The sequence below is a fragment of the Mus caroli genome, chromosome 4 (assembly GCF_900094665.2).
Source record: "Mus caroli chromosome 4, CAROLI_EIJ_v1.1, whole genome shotgun sequence".
In the NCBI taxonomy this organism is placed as follows: Eukaryota; Metazoa; Chordata; class Mammalia; order Rodentia; family Muridae; genus Mus; species Mus caroli.
This window is the reverse complement of record NC_034573.1, coordinates 5,753,679-5,771,243: the sequence shown is the minus strand read 5'-3', so window position 1 is coordinate 5,771,243 and position 17,565 is coordinate 5,753,679. Positions and strand designations below refer to the sequence as shown.

Below are 17,565 nucleotides of genomic sequence, written 5' to 3'. Positions count from 1 at the left end.
GAAGCGTTTGCTTTGCCCTCTGTATCACTTTCTCCTATCACTGTCTGCAGAGTGTGCTGATGCTCTTGGCCGGGTTTCCTGCCCAAGGCTGTAGTGGGAAAAAGATGATCTGCTCATGAGCTGGGCGGAGCGTGAGGTTTGCTGGGTGGATTGAAGCCTGACTTGGAGGTGTGCTTTGTACCGGTTTCTTTATTCTCCGCATTACCTTTTTGTAAACCTGTGACCATGATACGTCCCCCTTTTGAGATCACTCTGCCTAAGCTTAAGTTTTCCACCTAACTGCTCTTCTTGTTCTCTCTTTCTCTCTCCCTTATTCTATGTAGGCCTGAGCAAAGATGGCAGTAATGAGAATATTGACTCTCTTGAGGAAGTGCTTAATATTTTAGCGGAGGAGAGTTCAGACTGGTTTTATGGTTTCCTCTCATTTCTCTATGACATAATGACTCCTTTTGAAATGCTAGAAGAAGAGGAAGAAGAAAGCGAAACTGCAGATGGTGTTGATGGTACGTCACAGAATGAAGGGGTTCAGGGAAAGACCTGTGTCATTTTGGATTTGCATAATCAGTAACTTGGACTCAGGGACTGAGAAGCAGTGGGTTGTAAAACGGAGCAGCCTCCTCCTCTTCCTTTGCTTACGCAGGGCTCAACGTGCAGTGGGGCAGTGGTGACTTCAGATAAATGCCACCCATATGATCCTGATCCTGCCCAGCACAGCCACTTAGCTAGCCCCTCGCTTGGCTCCCTCCACACCCACAAAGGAAGTGGCATTCCTCACTCCTGTAGCTGTTCACAAAGTGCATTGGAAACGATGTTCTTGGTAGTATAATTGGTTTCTGTATCATCTTATCTCAACTTATGTATTCACTGAACTAAGTTGGAAATTGTGTTGTACTTAACCCTTGATGCTTGTCTTTCTCATACTTTTAATGATAATCCTAATGGGAGTGATTCTAAAACCATTTCTGGCATGTCTAATCAGCAGCGAATGCTCTCTGTTGACCTTTAACCTGCCTGCTGTACAGTGATGGCTCTTTAAAAGCTGGTACTTTTGAACCTGTAATTTCTCTAGGTTAACTGACTAGTCATATAAGTCCCTACAATCTTGTTAAAGCTCTGTATTAATGGTGCTTTTGACATAATTTAAAAATCCCATGTTTTTGCCTTAGGGCAGTGAAGTTTCTGAGTTCAGACACTAATAGGTCTGAATATGTCCATTTCTGAAATCAGAATTTGTTTTCAATTTTATTTTCAAATATAAATCTAGAGAAGGTAATTTGTAACTTTTTTTTGGGTCACCCTATTATAAAAGAGGGAGAGTGTGAATGTGCGTCTTGCAGAATGTTGTACATATTAAAACTATCTTTCCTGAACTAGGCTTTTCCATTTTTTACTAACTTATTACCTGTTGATTTGTGAGTTATGTATAATATAATGTGTAGAATTATAAATTAAATTTATTGAAGTGGTCCTTCATTTTTAGGAGAAAAATTTCTTTCCCAAACTATGAACATGGCAGTAGCTTTGTCTTAGCTTTTTGAAACTGAGTTCACCTCAGTAATACAAAATCAGTTATTAGCTCTATATGAATCCATCTCTGAAAGGACGTGTTAGTGACTACCCTTGTGACTGAGCGGTGTGCCACCTGACAGGTTTATTGCTGCCCTTCGAATGACTCTGAAATTGTCTAGCTCCAGTTGAGAGCCTCTAAAATTCTGCTCAGCTTTGGGTCTTCATGTGTTTTAAACCAGAATACACTGGAGTTTCAGACAGTTTTATTTAAGTATCATTCCCAGATATTCTCTGTTTTTTACATAGTTACCTTCATCAGCCATTTGCTCTGGGATGACGAAATGCCAGCTGAAGTAGAGTTCCTGAAATCAGAACACAGCAGTTCTCTCTCTAATGTCACTACTCTTGTACATGGTTACATGTGCCACTCGTGGGCCAGGGCTTCCCAAGCTTAAATGGTTGTTAGGAGTTTTTCTCCTTCTTGTGTTCAGCGAGTGTTTTACTCTGTCACTGAGGACTTGGCCAGAAGCTGCTTTCACTTAAGGGTACAGGCACTTCAGCTCAGGCCTTAGCAATGTCGTGACTGAGGAGTCTTTAGTCATCTTCTCAGAGCCATTCTAGTTCTCACACTCAGGACTAAACTCATTTGGAATTTGAATGCTGTGAAATAATCAATGGTTGTTAGTTTTAAATTTACAACCTTAGGTCCTAAACACAATAAAAGTCACTTACCCAACTGGCTGAGAAACGGTTTTCAAAACAGTTTTGTTTGTGTGTCATGACTACTAACTGTGGATGGTTTTAGTCAGGAATGAATAATTAAATTTCTGTATTAAAAACGTTTGTAATTAATTTCTCATCAGGTTTTGTATCGTCATGATACTAATGCACATTATATGTACAGAAATTAATTATGCCCATCTTCCCAACTGTAAAGCAAACGTGGTAACTTGCCAACAATTTTATACCACCTCCGATTAGTGCATCTAAAAAACCCTAAGTGATGATAAAATACAGGCAGCTGATGAACCCCTGACTTCTTTGACTTCCTTCAACTTGTGTCTGAGGCTTATTTGTGTGTGTATGAGAAAGAATAAAGTTATTGGCAAAACTGTGGTCTAAAGCAAATGTAACTTTTCTTAAGTGTTATTGATTACATGTACTGAAGTTGTGAATTTGTTTTGTAATTTTGTTTCATAGGAATTGTCTTACTTCATGTCTTACTTCATGGGCTGACTTTGAAAGACCACTTTGTATGCTGTGTATATGAGTGTTCAATTAGTTACAGAGTTGTAAATCACTGTGCTAACTCTGCCTTTTCAGTTTTCATCATCTAAAAAACTGACCTGCGCTGTGCCGTCTATGCAGCACTGGCTCCCAAAGTGGCTGTCCGGCCTGCTCATGTACTGGGCCACTTTTCTGGTTTCAAGTTCAGTTAAATTGGGAAGGGGAGCTGGAGGTTGTGTGTGGTTCTTTGGCTACTTTCCGCTGTTCTTTCACTTGGAATGTTGAATGATGCTGTGTAAGCTAGAGGGTTTTCCAGGAGCTGCCCTCACTAACTCAGAAGCCTGGCCGTCAGTGTGCTGCCTGTGGATCCTGCAGAAGCCACACACGGGAGGGAGTGCTGGCTAGTCCTGCTTGCTCATCTCACACTTGCCTTCCATAGCCCTGGCAGACATGTAAGAAAAGCCTTTCCTGTATTTGATCCTGGGCTGAGATGTGTTTACCCTTAGTTATTCTAACTACAGTGGTTTTTTTTTTTGGGGGGGGGTTTGTTTGTTTGTTTTTAGCTCTCTTAATATTGGCAACTTTAAAGGACTGTGGAAGCAGAGAGAGTTCACTGCTCTGCTGCCTATCTGACTGCTGGGCAGTGTCTCACAGAGATTGGTACTAACAACCCTTTCTTAAGACTCTGGCTTAGCTCTGTAATGTGACACAAACTTTCTATGGTGTGGGCTGTGGAATTTTCATTAATCATGATGTATATTGGAACACTGAACAAGGAATTCAGTGACTCTATGTTCATATGTTAGTTGATAGGGCAGGCATGGCATAGTTTTCTTATATTTGCTGAAGTAAAAAGTAAATCTGGCTTCCTTTTGTTGTTATTGCTTTTTCTTTTTCTTTTACATTCACTTACTGTTTCCATCAAGACTGCCTTAAACTGGGACATCCTCTGTCAGTACTGACATCCGGGTGGACTACAGGTAGCCAGAGGTTCCCTTTCCCACTGGATAGAACTTTTCCCAACAGTGCTTGGGAACTATTTACAGTTATAAATGGCAGTGCAGTATCTTTTATTGTTTAATGGGATTCCTTTTGTCTCTGGGGCACTAGTAAAGAGAGAAAAGAAGGAAGTGAAGGTGTGTTTGTTGATGTGTCTGTCACTGTGAATCCACAGCAGCCAGAGGCAGTATCGGTGTGGCCTTCATGACCACCTCTATTTCCTGTAGTGCTGTAAACACTAGCCAAGCTCTCCTGCCATCCACCATCTTTGCATTCCTCTGGAGAGGTGACTCTTTGATGCTTTTGTTGTTGTTGGACCCTGGCTTTGGTTCCACTGACCCCTGGCTTGCTTTCTTTCCATCACAGAATTTCTTCCCAGCCATTGCTTCTTCTCTTCCAGGCCTTTTTTATAGTATGCTGGTTTTAAACCCAAGCCTTCCCTCAGTCTACCCCAGCCTGTCTCTCCATCTTTCCTCTCCCAGTACCTCGGCTCCCCCTTCCCTGCAGCCATTTCTGTTACATGCTCTGCTCCTCAAATCCAGCGGCTTTGGATAGGCACTTCACCGGTGCTCTGTTCCCAGTCTGCTTCAACCTGAGGACTGCCTGGACTGCCTGCTGTATCACTTTTCCTGCCACTCCTGAGCAAGTTGCATCTCAGGATTTGCCTTTCTCAGTGCCATTGTCCCTTCTGCTGGGAAAACCAACTCGAGGAAGCTCAGGCGACAAGAAACATTTCTTAACAGCATGCAGGCTTCCCTCCTGTCCTGTTGTGACTTTTAGAACCCAATTTTCCTGGTCCTGCTCTTCCTCTGTTCTGGGGTGCTCGGGTGTTTATTTCTTATCTCGCAAGGGCTTGGATCTTTCCTGTCCATTTTCTCCCCTTAGAAACTAAGTAGGATAATTGTCAGTTACTGGGCTGCCCTGGTCTTCTCATTGAAAACATTCCTCCAAAGTCACTGTAGATTTTTAGATTTTTTTAAAGTAATTAATTTTTTTTCCCCCAGAAAAAAAGTAGATTAAGGGGATGCTTAGAACCGCTGGATGTTTGCTGCACTTGGATAATTTGTTTCACTTTGATGCCTTTCACCAAATCTAAAGTTTTAAGTGCAACATTCTTTCTTAATGTTTTACTATCCTGGCGGTAGTGCAGCTCATTTGGGTTCTAGTGAGTTAGTGTGGGGAGTTGATTGATTTTTTTTTTTCCCCCTACCTTTCATTTTAGTGGGAGTCTAGGCTGCCATGGAAACGATATAGCAATGGAAGTGGGCATCCAAGGTCCTAAAGTATAGATGCTATAATCTCATTCCTTTTATACTTTAAAAAGTGCTCATGAATTTAAAGGTTAGTGTTACAGAAGTAGGATTGGTATTTTATTCTGAATTAATTAAACTTGTTTGGCAGTGCTGACAGTATTTGTTGCACAGTGATACACTGTTTTTGCCTTAGAAAGTAATTGTTCTTCTGATGCTGTCGTTAGGTCTCCCACAGAGAGCCGGCAGCTAATCACTACTACCCTTTCCTTTTCCCCGCCCCCTTCTCTTGATGGCCTGGCATTCTCAGACTTTCCATCTCCAGAAAGATGATCATAAGACTTCAAGTGACTAATAAATGACCATCTCAGATGCGCTATCTTGTTTGATGGACACAGTTGACTACAGTAGAGGTTAAAGATGGAGGATGTGAGCAAGAAAACTAACAGGAGCACACCTCATTCCAGAAGTGGGGTTGTGACTGGAGTGTGGGGAAACAATGGCCCTTGTAGTTTGTAGTATGGTAAACCTCAGATTTAGGGCTCCTGTCTGATAATTCCCAAACTTAGCTGTTGGTTAACCATTTGTAAATTCTTATTCTCCCATGGTAAAAACTCAGGCTCCTACCTGATATAGCCCAGAATTGGATTGGCAGCTTAGAACACCACTTGAGAAAGCCTAACAGTATGTGAATATAAAATAACCTTTATGAGAGTGGGAAATAGAAAAAGAAAATCAATTGACTGAGATGTAAGTACACCCCTGTTGTTGAAAGAATATGGTGTTGATGTTTGTTAGGTTACAGGGTTAAAAACAAAAACAACAAACAAACAAACAAAATCCCAAACCCTTTATCACGACTTTGATTTTCCAAGAGTGAAAGTACAAAGCAATTACAAAGTTTTTACAGTAACAAGCATGACTGATATAATAATGTATTGTTTGCTTATGGAACTTTAAAACATTGAATTTGAAATGATAGAGAAAAGCCATGTGTGCTCAAAGATTATAATTCTATGGGAATACGTGTGGTTAGCAGTGTGAAGCAGAAGGGAAGCAAGGGTCCCAGTCCTCTGCGGATCGCCTGTGGCTTGAGAAGTCTACTGCCCAAGAGAAAGGCCACGGCAGTTGCAAAGCCATGGAGGTCTAATGCAAATTACGCACAAAAATCTTGAAAGTCTAAGGTGAATTATGGTGCTGACTGGTTCTCAGGTTAGTTATAATGTGTTCCTCTTAAGACTATGTTTACTGAAGACCTAAGGTTGTATTTCTGATTGATGTTTACTGTCCTTTAAATGGTAAGCCTAAAGCACTTTAATTCGTTTTATAGCATTATCAGTTTAAATTAATTTATAGGTACTGAATTTTAACTTCCTCAGCATGTCTTCATAACCTCTTTTTATCTTGTAAATACCAACAGAAGGACCTGGTGGGTTAGCCAAGAGGAAAACTAAGGCCAAAGGTATTATTTTCTGTGTTGTCAAGCAGCCTCGAGTGAGTGAAGTTCATGCTTGACGACGGCGCATGTTGTTTCTGATGGAGATGCAGCCACAGTTAACAGTACTGCTTTTTGATTTGGGCGCTCTGTGTTATGAAAAGCTTTTAAAAGACTAAATTATAGACTTTTGCTTCTTCTAGCTAGTCTGTAATTTTAATAAATTTCCCTTCCTTGTTACCAGACCTTTCTAACAGCCTGTACATTAAGAGTTTATCAACATACCTGTCTATGTTTATTGGACTGTGTTTGTTAAATTACATATGCACATTTTCTCTTGCTTCCTAAAACCTTTTATGGTCTGATTTTTACAATGGCGAGTCCATCAGCAATTGATTTTATTTCTCCCAAGGCTGTGGGGACGCTTTCCTAAAGCATAATAAAAGCCAGTGTGCTCTTACACTGAAGGTTAGGTTTATAACCTAGAGCTCTGAATTGTTGATACAGGGTATGCTGTGTTTGATATTCTAATGCATTATAATTGCTATACCTGTGTGATGGTATATGTACACTAACATTGCATTATTACAGCCTGTATATCTTTACATGTAAGCACTAGTGCTCTTCAGGGGGATGCACAGAAGACATGCATGACTTTCTTTCACAATCTTAGGACAGTTTTTGTGTATGTAAGTACTTGGCGCATTTGTAATTTCTTGTGTGCTAAAATCATTAATATATAAGACTTTTACTCTGGGATATGCGGGAGTTTTAGTTTTCATTTTCGGTTGTAGGTTGTGAAAACTTAAATTTCTAACTAGTATCTCACCAAAATAATTCCCAAGAAGAAAATCATTTTTTAATCATTTTATTTTTATATAAGCAGTTTTGAACTAAATTGCCAGTAAATTATAATCCTGCCTCATGTTCTGTTGATACAATTTAAGCATTAAGGAGATAATTTTAAAAATACAGAACAGAATAAGGCCTGACAGCAGTGTGCAAGTGTCTTACAGTTTGCTTTGCTATTTTCTGTTGCTCTGCGGGCAGCCCTGAGGAGGATACAGACTTGCAGATGGTCCTGTCTGGGTTTGAATCAGTATTTTATAGAAGTTTAGTGAGTTTTTGCTAATCGACTTTCAGTAGACCGCGTAGAAAGACAGGTACTGTCTTTTGTGAGTACCACATGTGCAGAGTTCACCCTGAAGGTCCTAGTGTTCCATGGATCTTAGACACACTGTGTTAGGGTAGACATCGTTCACATTTTGTTAGATCTTTCATTTTGTTTGTGGCTGTTTACTTGCTGTCTTATGCAGTGAGAATCTTTTATAATGTCCTGGTGAGAGCAGAAAGTGTAATGTGAAACTTTTGCTAACTGCTCAGTTAAACTTTATAGAATGTAATGTGAAAACAGTGTTTTATCTGAGGCTTGGAAGTACCTGGACTTCCCACTTAACTGCTTTCTCGAATCCTAAGAGATGTGGAGGATGTGAGCATTGGCTTATGTGGCCTTCCAAAAATTACCAGGGAAATGTACTTAAAGAAAAGGATACTGATTTTATGAAGTTGACGTAAGCATAAAAAAATTCATAAAATTGCTATTAAAATGTTACAGAAAACAAAATTAAAAATTTTTATATGTGGATTTTTTTTTGTGTGTTATGAAGAATTACGTGGTATTTAACTTACCTGTATACCTTTATTCTGAAGTCCTGTAAACATAACGGTTAAGGGCATAACAGAATGTTGAAGCTGAAAGTTTTAAATTATTGTTTAAAAACAAGTTAAAGTTTGTTTTCATAGTGCCTGTATTCCTTTACTTATGACATTATAGTTAGGAGTTAACTCTTCACTGCCCTAACGGATGGGCTTACCTTGTTAATGTTGAATGCCAGCCTGTGTTAACACAAGTCAAGCCATATTTTAAGCTGGAAAATAGGATGAAATAGTCCTAGAATTTATTTCATAGCTAATACTTTATAGAGGTTTATATCTCTTTTTACTCAACGTTTGAACTAGTAGACTAATGCCTGAAGGAGAGAGTTCCATGTCCGTGTGGGTGGGAACAGGGCAGTGCATCTAACAAGGGCATCTAATGTGCCCTGCCATGATTTAAGAGGTGTGGTCAGTAAACATTTTTTCCTTTGATTGGAAAACCTGAAAGCTAAAGAACCCATCAAAGAAGAGCTGAAGAAGGAGAGAGGGAAAGCTGTGCCTAGCAAGAATGAAGAGCGAAGGCGGGGGAAGAAGGAGCAGGAGGATAGAGGGAAGGGGAGGAAGAAGACCGACTCAGACACATCCCAGAAAGCATCCCCTGCAGGGAAGAGAGACAGAGACAAGGAGAAAGCCAGCTCTGACAAGAGCTCCAAGTCTAAGGAAAGCTGGAAGAAAGCCGTAGAGACAAAGGCTGTTCCTAGTAAAGTGGCTTCCAGAGACAAAGACAGGCGAGGAAGAAGCTCCTCTGGGCATGCTCACGTAGCCAAGGAAAATGGCCAGAAGAGAAAGAACTGAAGGCCTGTCAGCAGTGGGTGACCTTCGTGACTCCAGTTGCTGCTAAAGGGCAGAGGAAATCTGGGATTGTTCCGACTGGGGAAATGATCCATATTAGCCACTGGATGTGTTTATTGGTGCTCAATAAGTAAATTCTGTGAATCAAGTATACTTTGTCATCTTCTCAGTTTCAAAAAAAAAAAAATGAAAGTTTGTGATATAAAATGTAATGACCAGTTTTTATTGCTATGTGCATAGTATGAATTGTAATAGTTTTAATCCTTTATTAAGTCCTGTATTGAGGTAAGTTAGAAAGAATCTGGAGAGCATGAGAAGTATTAATGTGCATCGAGGTACTCTGCCAGGCAGGGTCTTCCCTGTCTCCTCCCTTCCTGCTTGTCTTGCCTGGCTCTCCCCAGCTCCCAGCTTGCCCATGGCAGCCCCAGGCTGTCACCTCCTTCCTCATTTGTTCGGTCTTTGCCCTTTAGGCTCCTCCCAAGCTTGCTTTCCCTTCTACCTCCATTTGTCCAGGTTCAGCTCCTGCCTCATGCCTTATCTCTTACCTTCCTGTACCCTTAGGGTCCTTCCTCTTCTTACCCAACTTCCTGTTTTCACACCTTCCTTTCATTACATAAACAACAACAGGGATAAACAGAGAGTCTGTTCAGCACATACCGGACACATCTTTCTGAATTCTATGTATTGTCAAGAATTAAAGAGTTTTATTTAGGAGAACATTTCCAAGTGCTTTTATTTATGTTAGCTTTATGAACTGTGAATCTTCCAAAGACGTTGGCTTCACGGCGGTACTTGTATGGTTCACTGTTTTCAGTTGTTGTGGTTAGATGGCATATATTCTTATGTTTGTATAATGATTATTTATCATTTCCAGACTACCGCAGATTTGAGATCAAACTTCTTAGCCCATCACAAACAATAAAATAAATATCATTGAGGGGGACATTTCTACAAATGTGTGCTGGTCTGTGCATGGTGCTTTAACTTACCTTTAGGTTACATGTTAATTAAAAAGTCTGACCAGGGTACGGTGGGTGCCTTGTGCCTGTAATCCCAACCCTGAGAGATGGAGGTAGGAGGGCCATGAGTTTGAGTTCCTCCTTGGCTACAGACAGAAGCCTGTCTGGGCTATGTCAAGATCCTGTCTCAGGCACCGTGCACACGCGTGCACTCTCTCTCTCTCTCTCTCTCTCACACACACACACACCAATAATAAAAGTATCTCTCTCTCTCTCAATCGCTCTCTCTTTCTCTCTCACACACACACCCCAATAATAAAAGTAACTTGATAATAGAACAAAACATTTTATCAGGAAGGCTTTAAATTTTAAAAATAACTTTTTAGCTTTTCTATGATGAGATTTGAAATAGAAATTTTTTTTGGCCTAGTTAAAAGGCACTAAAACCAAATATAAGTAAACTTAAATGTAGAACAAACATCTCTCTCTCTTTCTTTCTTTCTTTCTTTCTTTCTTTCTTTCTTTCTTTCTTTCTTTCTTTCTCTCTCTCTCTCTCTCTTTCTTTTCTGCTTATAAACAACTAAATCCCAGCCCACTTAAAGGAATCACCAAAGGAGACTTTTTGTACATATACCAAGATCTCTATTATATTCCTGGCCCAAAGAAATTACACTATGTGATGACTTGATTCTCTGTTGGTTAGTCAGGATATTTTGTAATTTTTTTTCATCAAATACCAGACCACATACACTAAAACCAGGGGTCTGTGACTGTAGCTTCAGATTGATGGCTTCCGCATTTCAGGTCTGTGATGAGAAGTTCCTCCGAGTTCAGTTTCCAAAATCCTGGTCATGCTAATTTGGTCCGTTTTTTTTGTTTGTTTGTTTGTTTGTTTTGTTTTGTTTTCTTTGGTTTACTTTTGTTGTTGTTTTTGTTTTCCGAGACAGGGTTTCTTTCTGTAGCCCTGGCTGTCCTGGAATTCACTCTGTAGAGCAGGCTGGCCTCGAACTCAGAAATCTGCCTGCCTCTGCCTCCCAAGTGCTGGGATTAAAGGCATGCACCACCACCACCCGGCAATTTGGTCCGTTTTATTCCTTGCAAGATACAACCATGTGGTACGAAAGGAGACTTCGGCAGGCCTCAGAGACATTGCCTTATTTTTCTGGAGGGTTCTGGTGGAGCAAACTCCCTGGGAGAATCTGTTGAACATTCTTTTTAGATTATTGGTTTTTGAAACGGATTTGGGGTGGGACGTGAATGAGTGCCAAAGTGTTTTGGCATTTTCCATTCATAAATGGACGTCTGGGACATCAGAGACCTTCAAGGATAACTGAAAAACAGCAAACTGGCAGGACAGTTTCAGTATCTTCAAAATGTATTCTGATTTTACTGCGAGATACAGGATTTAATTTAAAAAAAAAAAAAAGTACTTGCAAGAGATTTAATAATGTTTCTCCTACAGGCAATTTCCCCTCCCCCCATCTGCCATAGAAGGACACAACTTTAGTGGAGGCATTTTTATTAAGTTTACCTTGGTTTGAAGTTCAGTGGCCAGGGAGTTTAAAGTCTAGAAGTGCTCAGTTCTAGGCAATGAGAGGGCTTTAGGAACAGCACCGGCATAAGAAGGTGAGCATCGCTTGGCCTTTGGGAAGATGCTGTAAGCTTCTCTAGATCTAGAGGTACTTCCCCCTCTGAACAGCATCACCCAGGAATTGAAAGAGAACTCGGGGTCCATGGGCAGTCACAGAAGTAGCTCATAGCACCCAGCAGAAATGCTGACCTGTTACTAGGCACTTCACATTTTGGGGGATGTCCGTGAGTCGGGACTGGATTTATTCTCCCTTTCTCTCCTTTCCCCAGCCAGTCTCTCCTTTCTCTCTAGGCTACAGATGGTTACACTCGGTCTTTTGGCATTGTCTCAAGATCCAGTATCTTAGCATCCAGATTTTAGTTAAAAGAGCACAGGTGAGCCGAAAGAGCGAGATAAACCTGGGTGGTGACTGAGGTTGACGATGCTGGGCCATTCCCAGACTTACTCAGGTTCATTCATGTGGTAGTTCTAATTCAGGGTAACTGCTATCTGAGGATAATTCTCAGCTAAACACGATCTGTGATTCTTTGTAGCTAGCAAACAAGACTTCCAGGATACATTTGAAAAGGAAAAGTAAATTTGCAAGTTTTTGTCACATCTGTAACATTTATATTTTCTGAGGTAATGCTGTAAACTTTTTAAATAATGACATTGCATTAAATTTATTTAGACCTTGGAGATCCATTACAATTAAGGAGCAGATATCCTTAAAGATTGCTTTCTAAAAATGTTTTCTAGCCTGTCAGTGTTTCTAAGAATCTCTGTTTTCTCATCGTCTGACCTTCAGATGACACTGTCTCAAAGCATTGTATTATCAGCATCTGCTCTCTCCTGTTGGCATTTCCCTGCCTGATCATGTTCCTTGTGAATTTCAGTATGTTTAATGTCACCTCATGTATGGTCAGTGTCTGGAGTCTGACTTGGGGCTTGGTATACATGGTCTCATGAGACACACATTAGGAGACGTAGCTGCTTGTACCACTCTGCAGAGCTGAGTGAATTCTCAAAGTTCACAGGGAACATGCTATGGGCGAACCGCTTTGCTCCCCAGGTTTTCAGCCTCTGTAGCTCCTGTGGGGGATAAGGATCCCCCTTAGGTGTTTCCATTGACAGAATGAAAGGGAATAAACAATAATGATTTATTATCTTATGTTATCTGTAATCATTTTTCCATATGCTGGGTGTGTTGCCTCTCCTCATCTGCTAATGCCATTTGGAAACGTTCTCAAAATTGATGCCGTGAATTATTGCAACACAACATATCCATGTTGGCACTTGTAGTTTTTCTCATTTGTTGGTAGGTTGTGACACCTGTGTCAGAGTGGCTTCAAGAGCCCATGTAGGCTGCACATGTGTGAGCCGTCAACATTCTTGGCTCCTCAGGTTCCTTCACTCCTGAAGAACATTGATGGTAATGGACCCGTGGAATCCCATGAGGGGCTAAAGAGAGAGGTGTGGGATCGGAACAATGGTTCATTCTTACTCCTGTGGACATGGTGTGAGACAAGTGCCTAAGTTCTCAATCTTTTGTACTGTGCATGCACATGTCTTCACGAAGGGTTCAGCTGAAATCATATTTTTTCCTGAGCTAAGGGCTAGAGAAAATACTAGCGAATACCACACCTGTGAGGCCTAAGAATGTTCTGGTCTCTGCGTCTGTGACTGTAACACAGAAACAGGATTTGAAAGAGTTGACCTTCAGTCAGCTGCATGTAAGAAAGAAAATCTAAGTTTTATACTCGGAACACTCCACCAAGCAACTCCATGCTTTTTAGGGGCTGTCAATGAAGACATAATCACAAATGCCTGCTTCAGCATATGTCAGTTACTGTGTTACCATGAAATATTTGCTATTGTTCTTCAGCAACCTTGGGTATTTGCCATTACGTAGGGCTAGACTCCTGGATTCTCTTGGTTACATGGGTAAGTCCATTTCAGTTAGATTACATAGATAGCTTTGATATTTCATACCATTGTGAGGGCGAGGACAATGAGGTTAGGTGGTTATTCTAGATCTCAGTACTAAAATCTTGGGCCTCTTTGCTCATCTCTGGGCCCTTCCTCAACGTTTTCTTGCTTCTCAGATGGTCATGCACTCCTGGTCAGGTGAAACTATATGGATGGGTCTAGGATTGCTGCAGTCGATGAGACATGAGCTGTGAACAGTGTCCACTGTTACAGTGTGGGTGAAGGAACATGGCTTCCCTGGAAGGAAGTTCCTCTCCCTCAGGGAGACAGGCGAGGAGCAGGCAGACAGTGATGCCACACAGTCCACTGCGCTCCAGGCTGGCAGGCTCTGTGTTGGTTTCCAATTCTTTTCTCCTCCTCTCCTTTTATCTGCCCCAGTATAGAGAGTTGAACATGAGTGGTCAGAATGGATATTTTACTGTGAGAAGCCACGGGACAGTGATCCCATCCTGACCCTCGGCCTGCAGGAATTGTAGACAATGAGAGAACATGGTGGAATGACAATGTAATAATAAGTACAGCTAGGCTTGCTTTATTGTGAGTTTTCAGTTTCTTCCTGGTGTATCTGAAGAGAACATTTCTATCATTAGGAAGCTGAAGGGTAAGTATTATTTGGCAGTTATAGTTTCACACAAACTTTTTTTTTTTTTTCAGGGTATTGGGGATTGAATGCAGACCCTACCAATACTTAAACAAAGGCTATTCCTTAATTCCTTTTGTTCTTATTTTGAGACAGACTCTCAGTAAGTTGTCGTGCTGGCTGTCACCTGTACCTCAGGCTGGCCTTGATCTTGCATCTTCCTAATCTAATCTTAACCTTCTGAGATTATAGCCATGCCCCACTACACAAGGTTTCATGAAAAAATTGGAGAAAAAAAAAATCCTCTGTAGTAAACTGCATTCCCATATCCTGCTTGCCCAAGGATATAGCCACATAAACCAGATTTTTGTTTTTTATTTGGCTTGGTTTTCTTTTCACAGACATCAATTTCTGCAAGAGGTTTTACATTTGTAAAGTCTATTTAAAGCTTTTGCTATTTGTGATAGTGGTGTTTTCTAAATGCTGCAGCAGTATTTCTCACTTGCTGACTCACTCTCACTTGCCCCCTCCCCCCACGCCCCTGGAGAATCTGCAGTGTGTCACTGACTTGATGGGGACTCAGAGATGGGCTGTCAGGTAGACAGTCCCTCCAGTGAAATGCTGTGTGGTAACAAAGGGCTGAGGTAGAAAGACAAAGTACAGGCCATGCTCCTGTGGCAGTTCCCCCTGCCGAGAATACCCAGCCCCCTGGCACATTGGCACCTATGGTGTGGCATGTGACTTACCTGGGAGGCTGGGCTGGGTGCCACAGCCGCAGTGCCCAGCTCCTGTTCACCCTTGCTCTCAGTCTGTGATTTGCGCAGTAGCTGGCCAGTAACCATCAGTCTACAGCCAGTGTTTGCTTGTTGAATGGGGAATATGCACGCTAGACAAGCTGGAAGGTTCTGGGTCTTTTACGACAATTGGGGACCTTTGGAAGAGAAACATTAGCTTTCTAAAAGAAAAGCAAAGAAAAACTTGAGTAACTGCAATTTTTAACTGTGCCGATTGCTATGTGTGCAAGGGGTGGGGCAGATTTGATTTTTGAATAAATGAAAAAGTAAATTGGGGCACCCCCCCACAATTTTACTGGGTCTAAATGATCTATCTTTACTGAAGGGATGCAGGTGTTTCCCCTTTTTTTCTTGGTGGAAATCAAAGATGTATTGAGTGCCAGTTACAGATGCACCCTGCTCATGCAGGCCACAGAGCTCATCCATCCTGGGCACTCAGAACTCCCTTAGCTCCTGTTCCCATGATGGTAAGGAGAGGACACTGTCCAGTCCTCGTGGGGTCTCCTTTCTGGTCCTGAATTCAGGCTGTTAGAGAGGAGCCTTATTGTCAGAATCTGTACAGTGGCATGCATTTCCTCTTTCTGAATTTTTGTCTTTCCTGGATCCAGTAAAGGTCCCTTGAATAAAGAGCACTCCTATTTTTATCAAGGGGGCAGTATTTGGTTCTGGTGATCTCAGACTCTTGCTTAGTTCTGAGATTATTGGTGTACTAATAAGATACGTATTTACCGACTACACAGGGCAGGAACGAGAAGAAACTTCAGCATGGTCGATCAGCATCTATGTCATTTTGGTGTATTGAGCTCTCGGAATATCTGTTAGGTTTCATGTGCTTGTTAGACCTTTTCTCAGGATGTATTAATTTGTATTGTTAGGCCATATGCATGGGAACAGCTGCTTGTCTTGGCATCAATTCTGCAAAAGTGACAATAGCAAGAGGAATCTGGAGGGGGTAAGATCAACTTTCACCTAGCCTCACACCATAGTATCAGTACACTGAAGACTAAGTAATTCTTAAAGAAGTCTTAAGTTTTACATTTATGCAGCATTTCTATTGTGTTGGATATGGTTAGCAACTAGAGATGACAGGAAGTGTGCAGGGGACATGCATAGGAGATTGTAGACAGTGTCCAGTTTCTAAAAGGGGCTTGGACATCTTTGGCTTTTTTATCTTGGAGGCCCTCGATCTAATCCTCTGTGAAAACTGAAGAACAGTGTAATTCTTGGGAAAGGCGATTCATTCTTCCTGGACAGGAGAGACCTAGTATCCTAGGGCATTTCTGTGTTTACACCCTGCCTGCCTTTCCTGCCCCATTGACTCAGGCTTCTAAGTTTGCTCTTCCGCTGCCTGCAGATTGTAGTGTGGCTCATGGCCCTGCCCTTCTGACCTTTAGAAGTCTATTGAGATCCAGTTGCCAAGCACTTTTGTTTAGGTTGTCCTCTTGACACAGCTTCTCTGTAACATATGTCGCACCTAGTGAGTAACCTGTGTGGCTTCTGCTTCCTGGGCTTTAACTTGTTCCTCTGGAAGGCGGCTTGCACTGCACATGCTCAGTCACTATGGACAAGTTCCTTACATAACAGCTGATGGATATTTGTTTGACAAATTGCTTGATGTAAATGAATATGTAAATAAATAACACATTTATGAAGTGTGAAGCTGTTACGTTTATAGAGGTAGATTATACCATTTTGTTCTCATTCTGGTGGGTATGGTTGGGTAGTCTTGAATCCTGTAAAGCTTATCATTCATGGGCCCAAGAGAATTGTGCTCAGTGCCAAGGATACTGTGAATGGCTTAAATCCTGGCTTCATTTATATTTGGTAGCTTCTTGCATTTTTAATTAAAATGAAAGAAACAGATATTTATAAATGTAAATTTTAAAAAGCCTTCTAACTTGTGTAATGAATCTACAGAACAAAAACCAAGATGTTGTAAGAAAAAGTTTTAAATTTTATCCCACTATTGTCATTGCCTGATGACATTTAAAGCTCAGCAGTGTCAGTAAGCAGCTGCAGTGGAGTGCAGCATGGCAGGAAGAGGCCACCAGAAGTCTGGAGCAGCCAGGCAGAGGTCCCTTTGCTTCTGAATATCTCATCTGGAAGAGGCTTGCCTTTGCCTCTGGGAGCTGAGTTGTTGTCTGAGGCTGTAGGGGCTGGAACTTCTCTACCAATTAAGTCAGCCTGCAACTTCTCTACCAATTAAGTTAGATGGTAGAAAGAGAGACAGAGAGACAGAGACAGACAGACAGACAGACAGACACACACACACACACACACACAGAGAGAGAGAGAGAGAGAGAGAGAGAGAGAGACAGAGAAACTCAAGCTAGTGCGAATCTGGATATAGCCTGGATGTAGCGCTGAGCAGCTGTCTGTAAGTGTGTCATTTGACTGATAGTTTGGGTGGAAATGAAGCTGTGCAGTATTGTCTTTTGTGATATTTTCCATGTTTTTTATTCTTTGGATTGTAATGATAAACGATTCCCAGTTGTGTTACAGAAAGCTGCCTCTTTGTGTATTGTGTCTGAAAACTTAAACTGGTACCCTTTAATTTCATTGTATGCATGCACAGGGACTAGACCACAAATGGATTGCATTTTATAATGTAACTTTAAATATTCATTTCAAGTTCCAGCCATAACCCATTGTCATTTGTACTTTTCAATAAATGAATCAAGCTTTAACACAAACAAACAACAAAAAACCTTTTTCCTCTTAGTCTGAATTGGTCACATGTGTTAT

At 41.3% G+C, this 17,565-nt stretch overlaps 1 protein-coding gene across 22 annotated transcripts in view; it reads left to right on the top strand.

The window, feature by feature from the left end:
* Positions 1-17,565, top strand: part of Asph (aspartate beta-hydroxylase) — a 205,420-nt gene that overhangs the window by 38,843 nt on the left and 149,012 nt on the right. For 8 of the 22 annotated variants that reach the window (XM_029476170.1, XM_029476171.1, XM_029476159.1 and 5 more), the window contains one exon: positions 6,406-6,447. The exons of 10 other annotated variants lie outside the window; for them this stretch is intronic. In XM_029476170.1, the coding sequence (XP_029332030.1) occupies positions 6,406-6,447 (42 nt within the window). Of the gene's footprint in view, positions 1-323; positions 2,638-6,405; positions 6,448-8,584; positions 9,138-17,565 lie in introns of those variants that run through there. 4 more of the 22 variants (XM_021161299.2, XM_021161301.2, XM_021161303.2 and 1 more) reach the window with 3 other exon arrangements.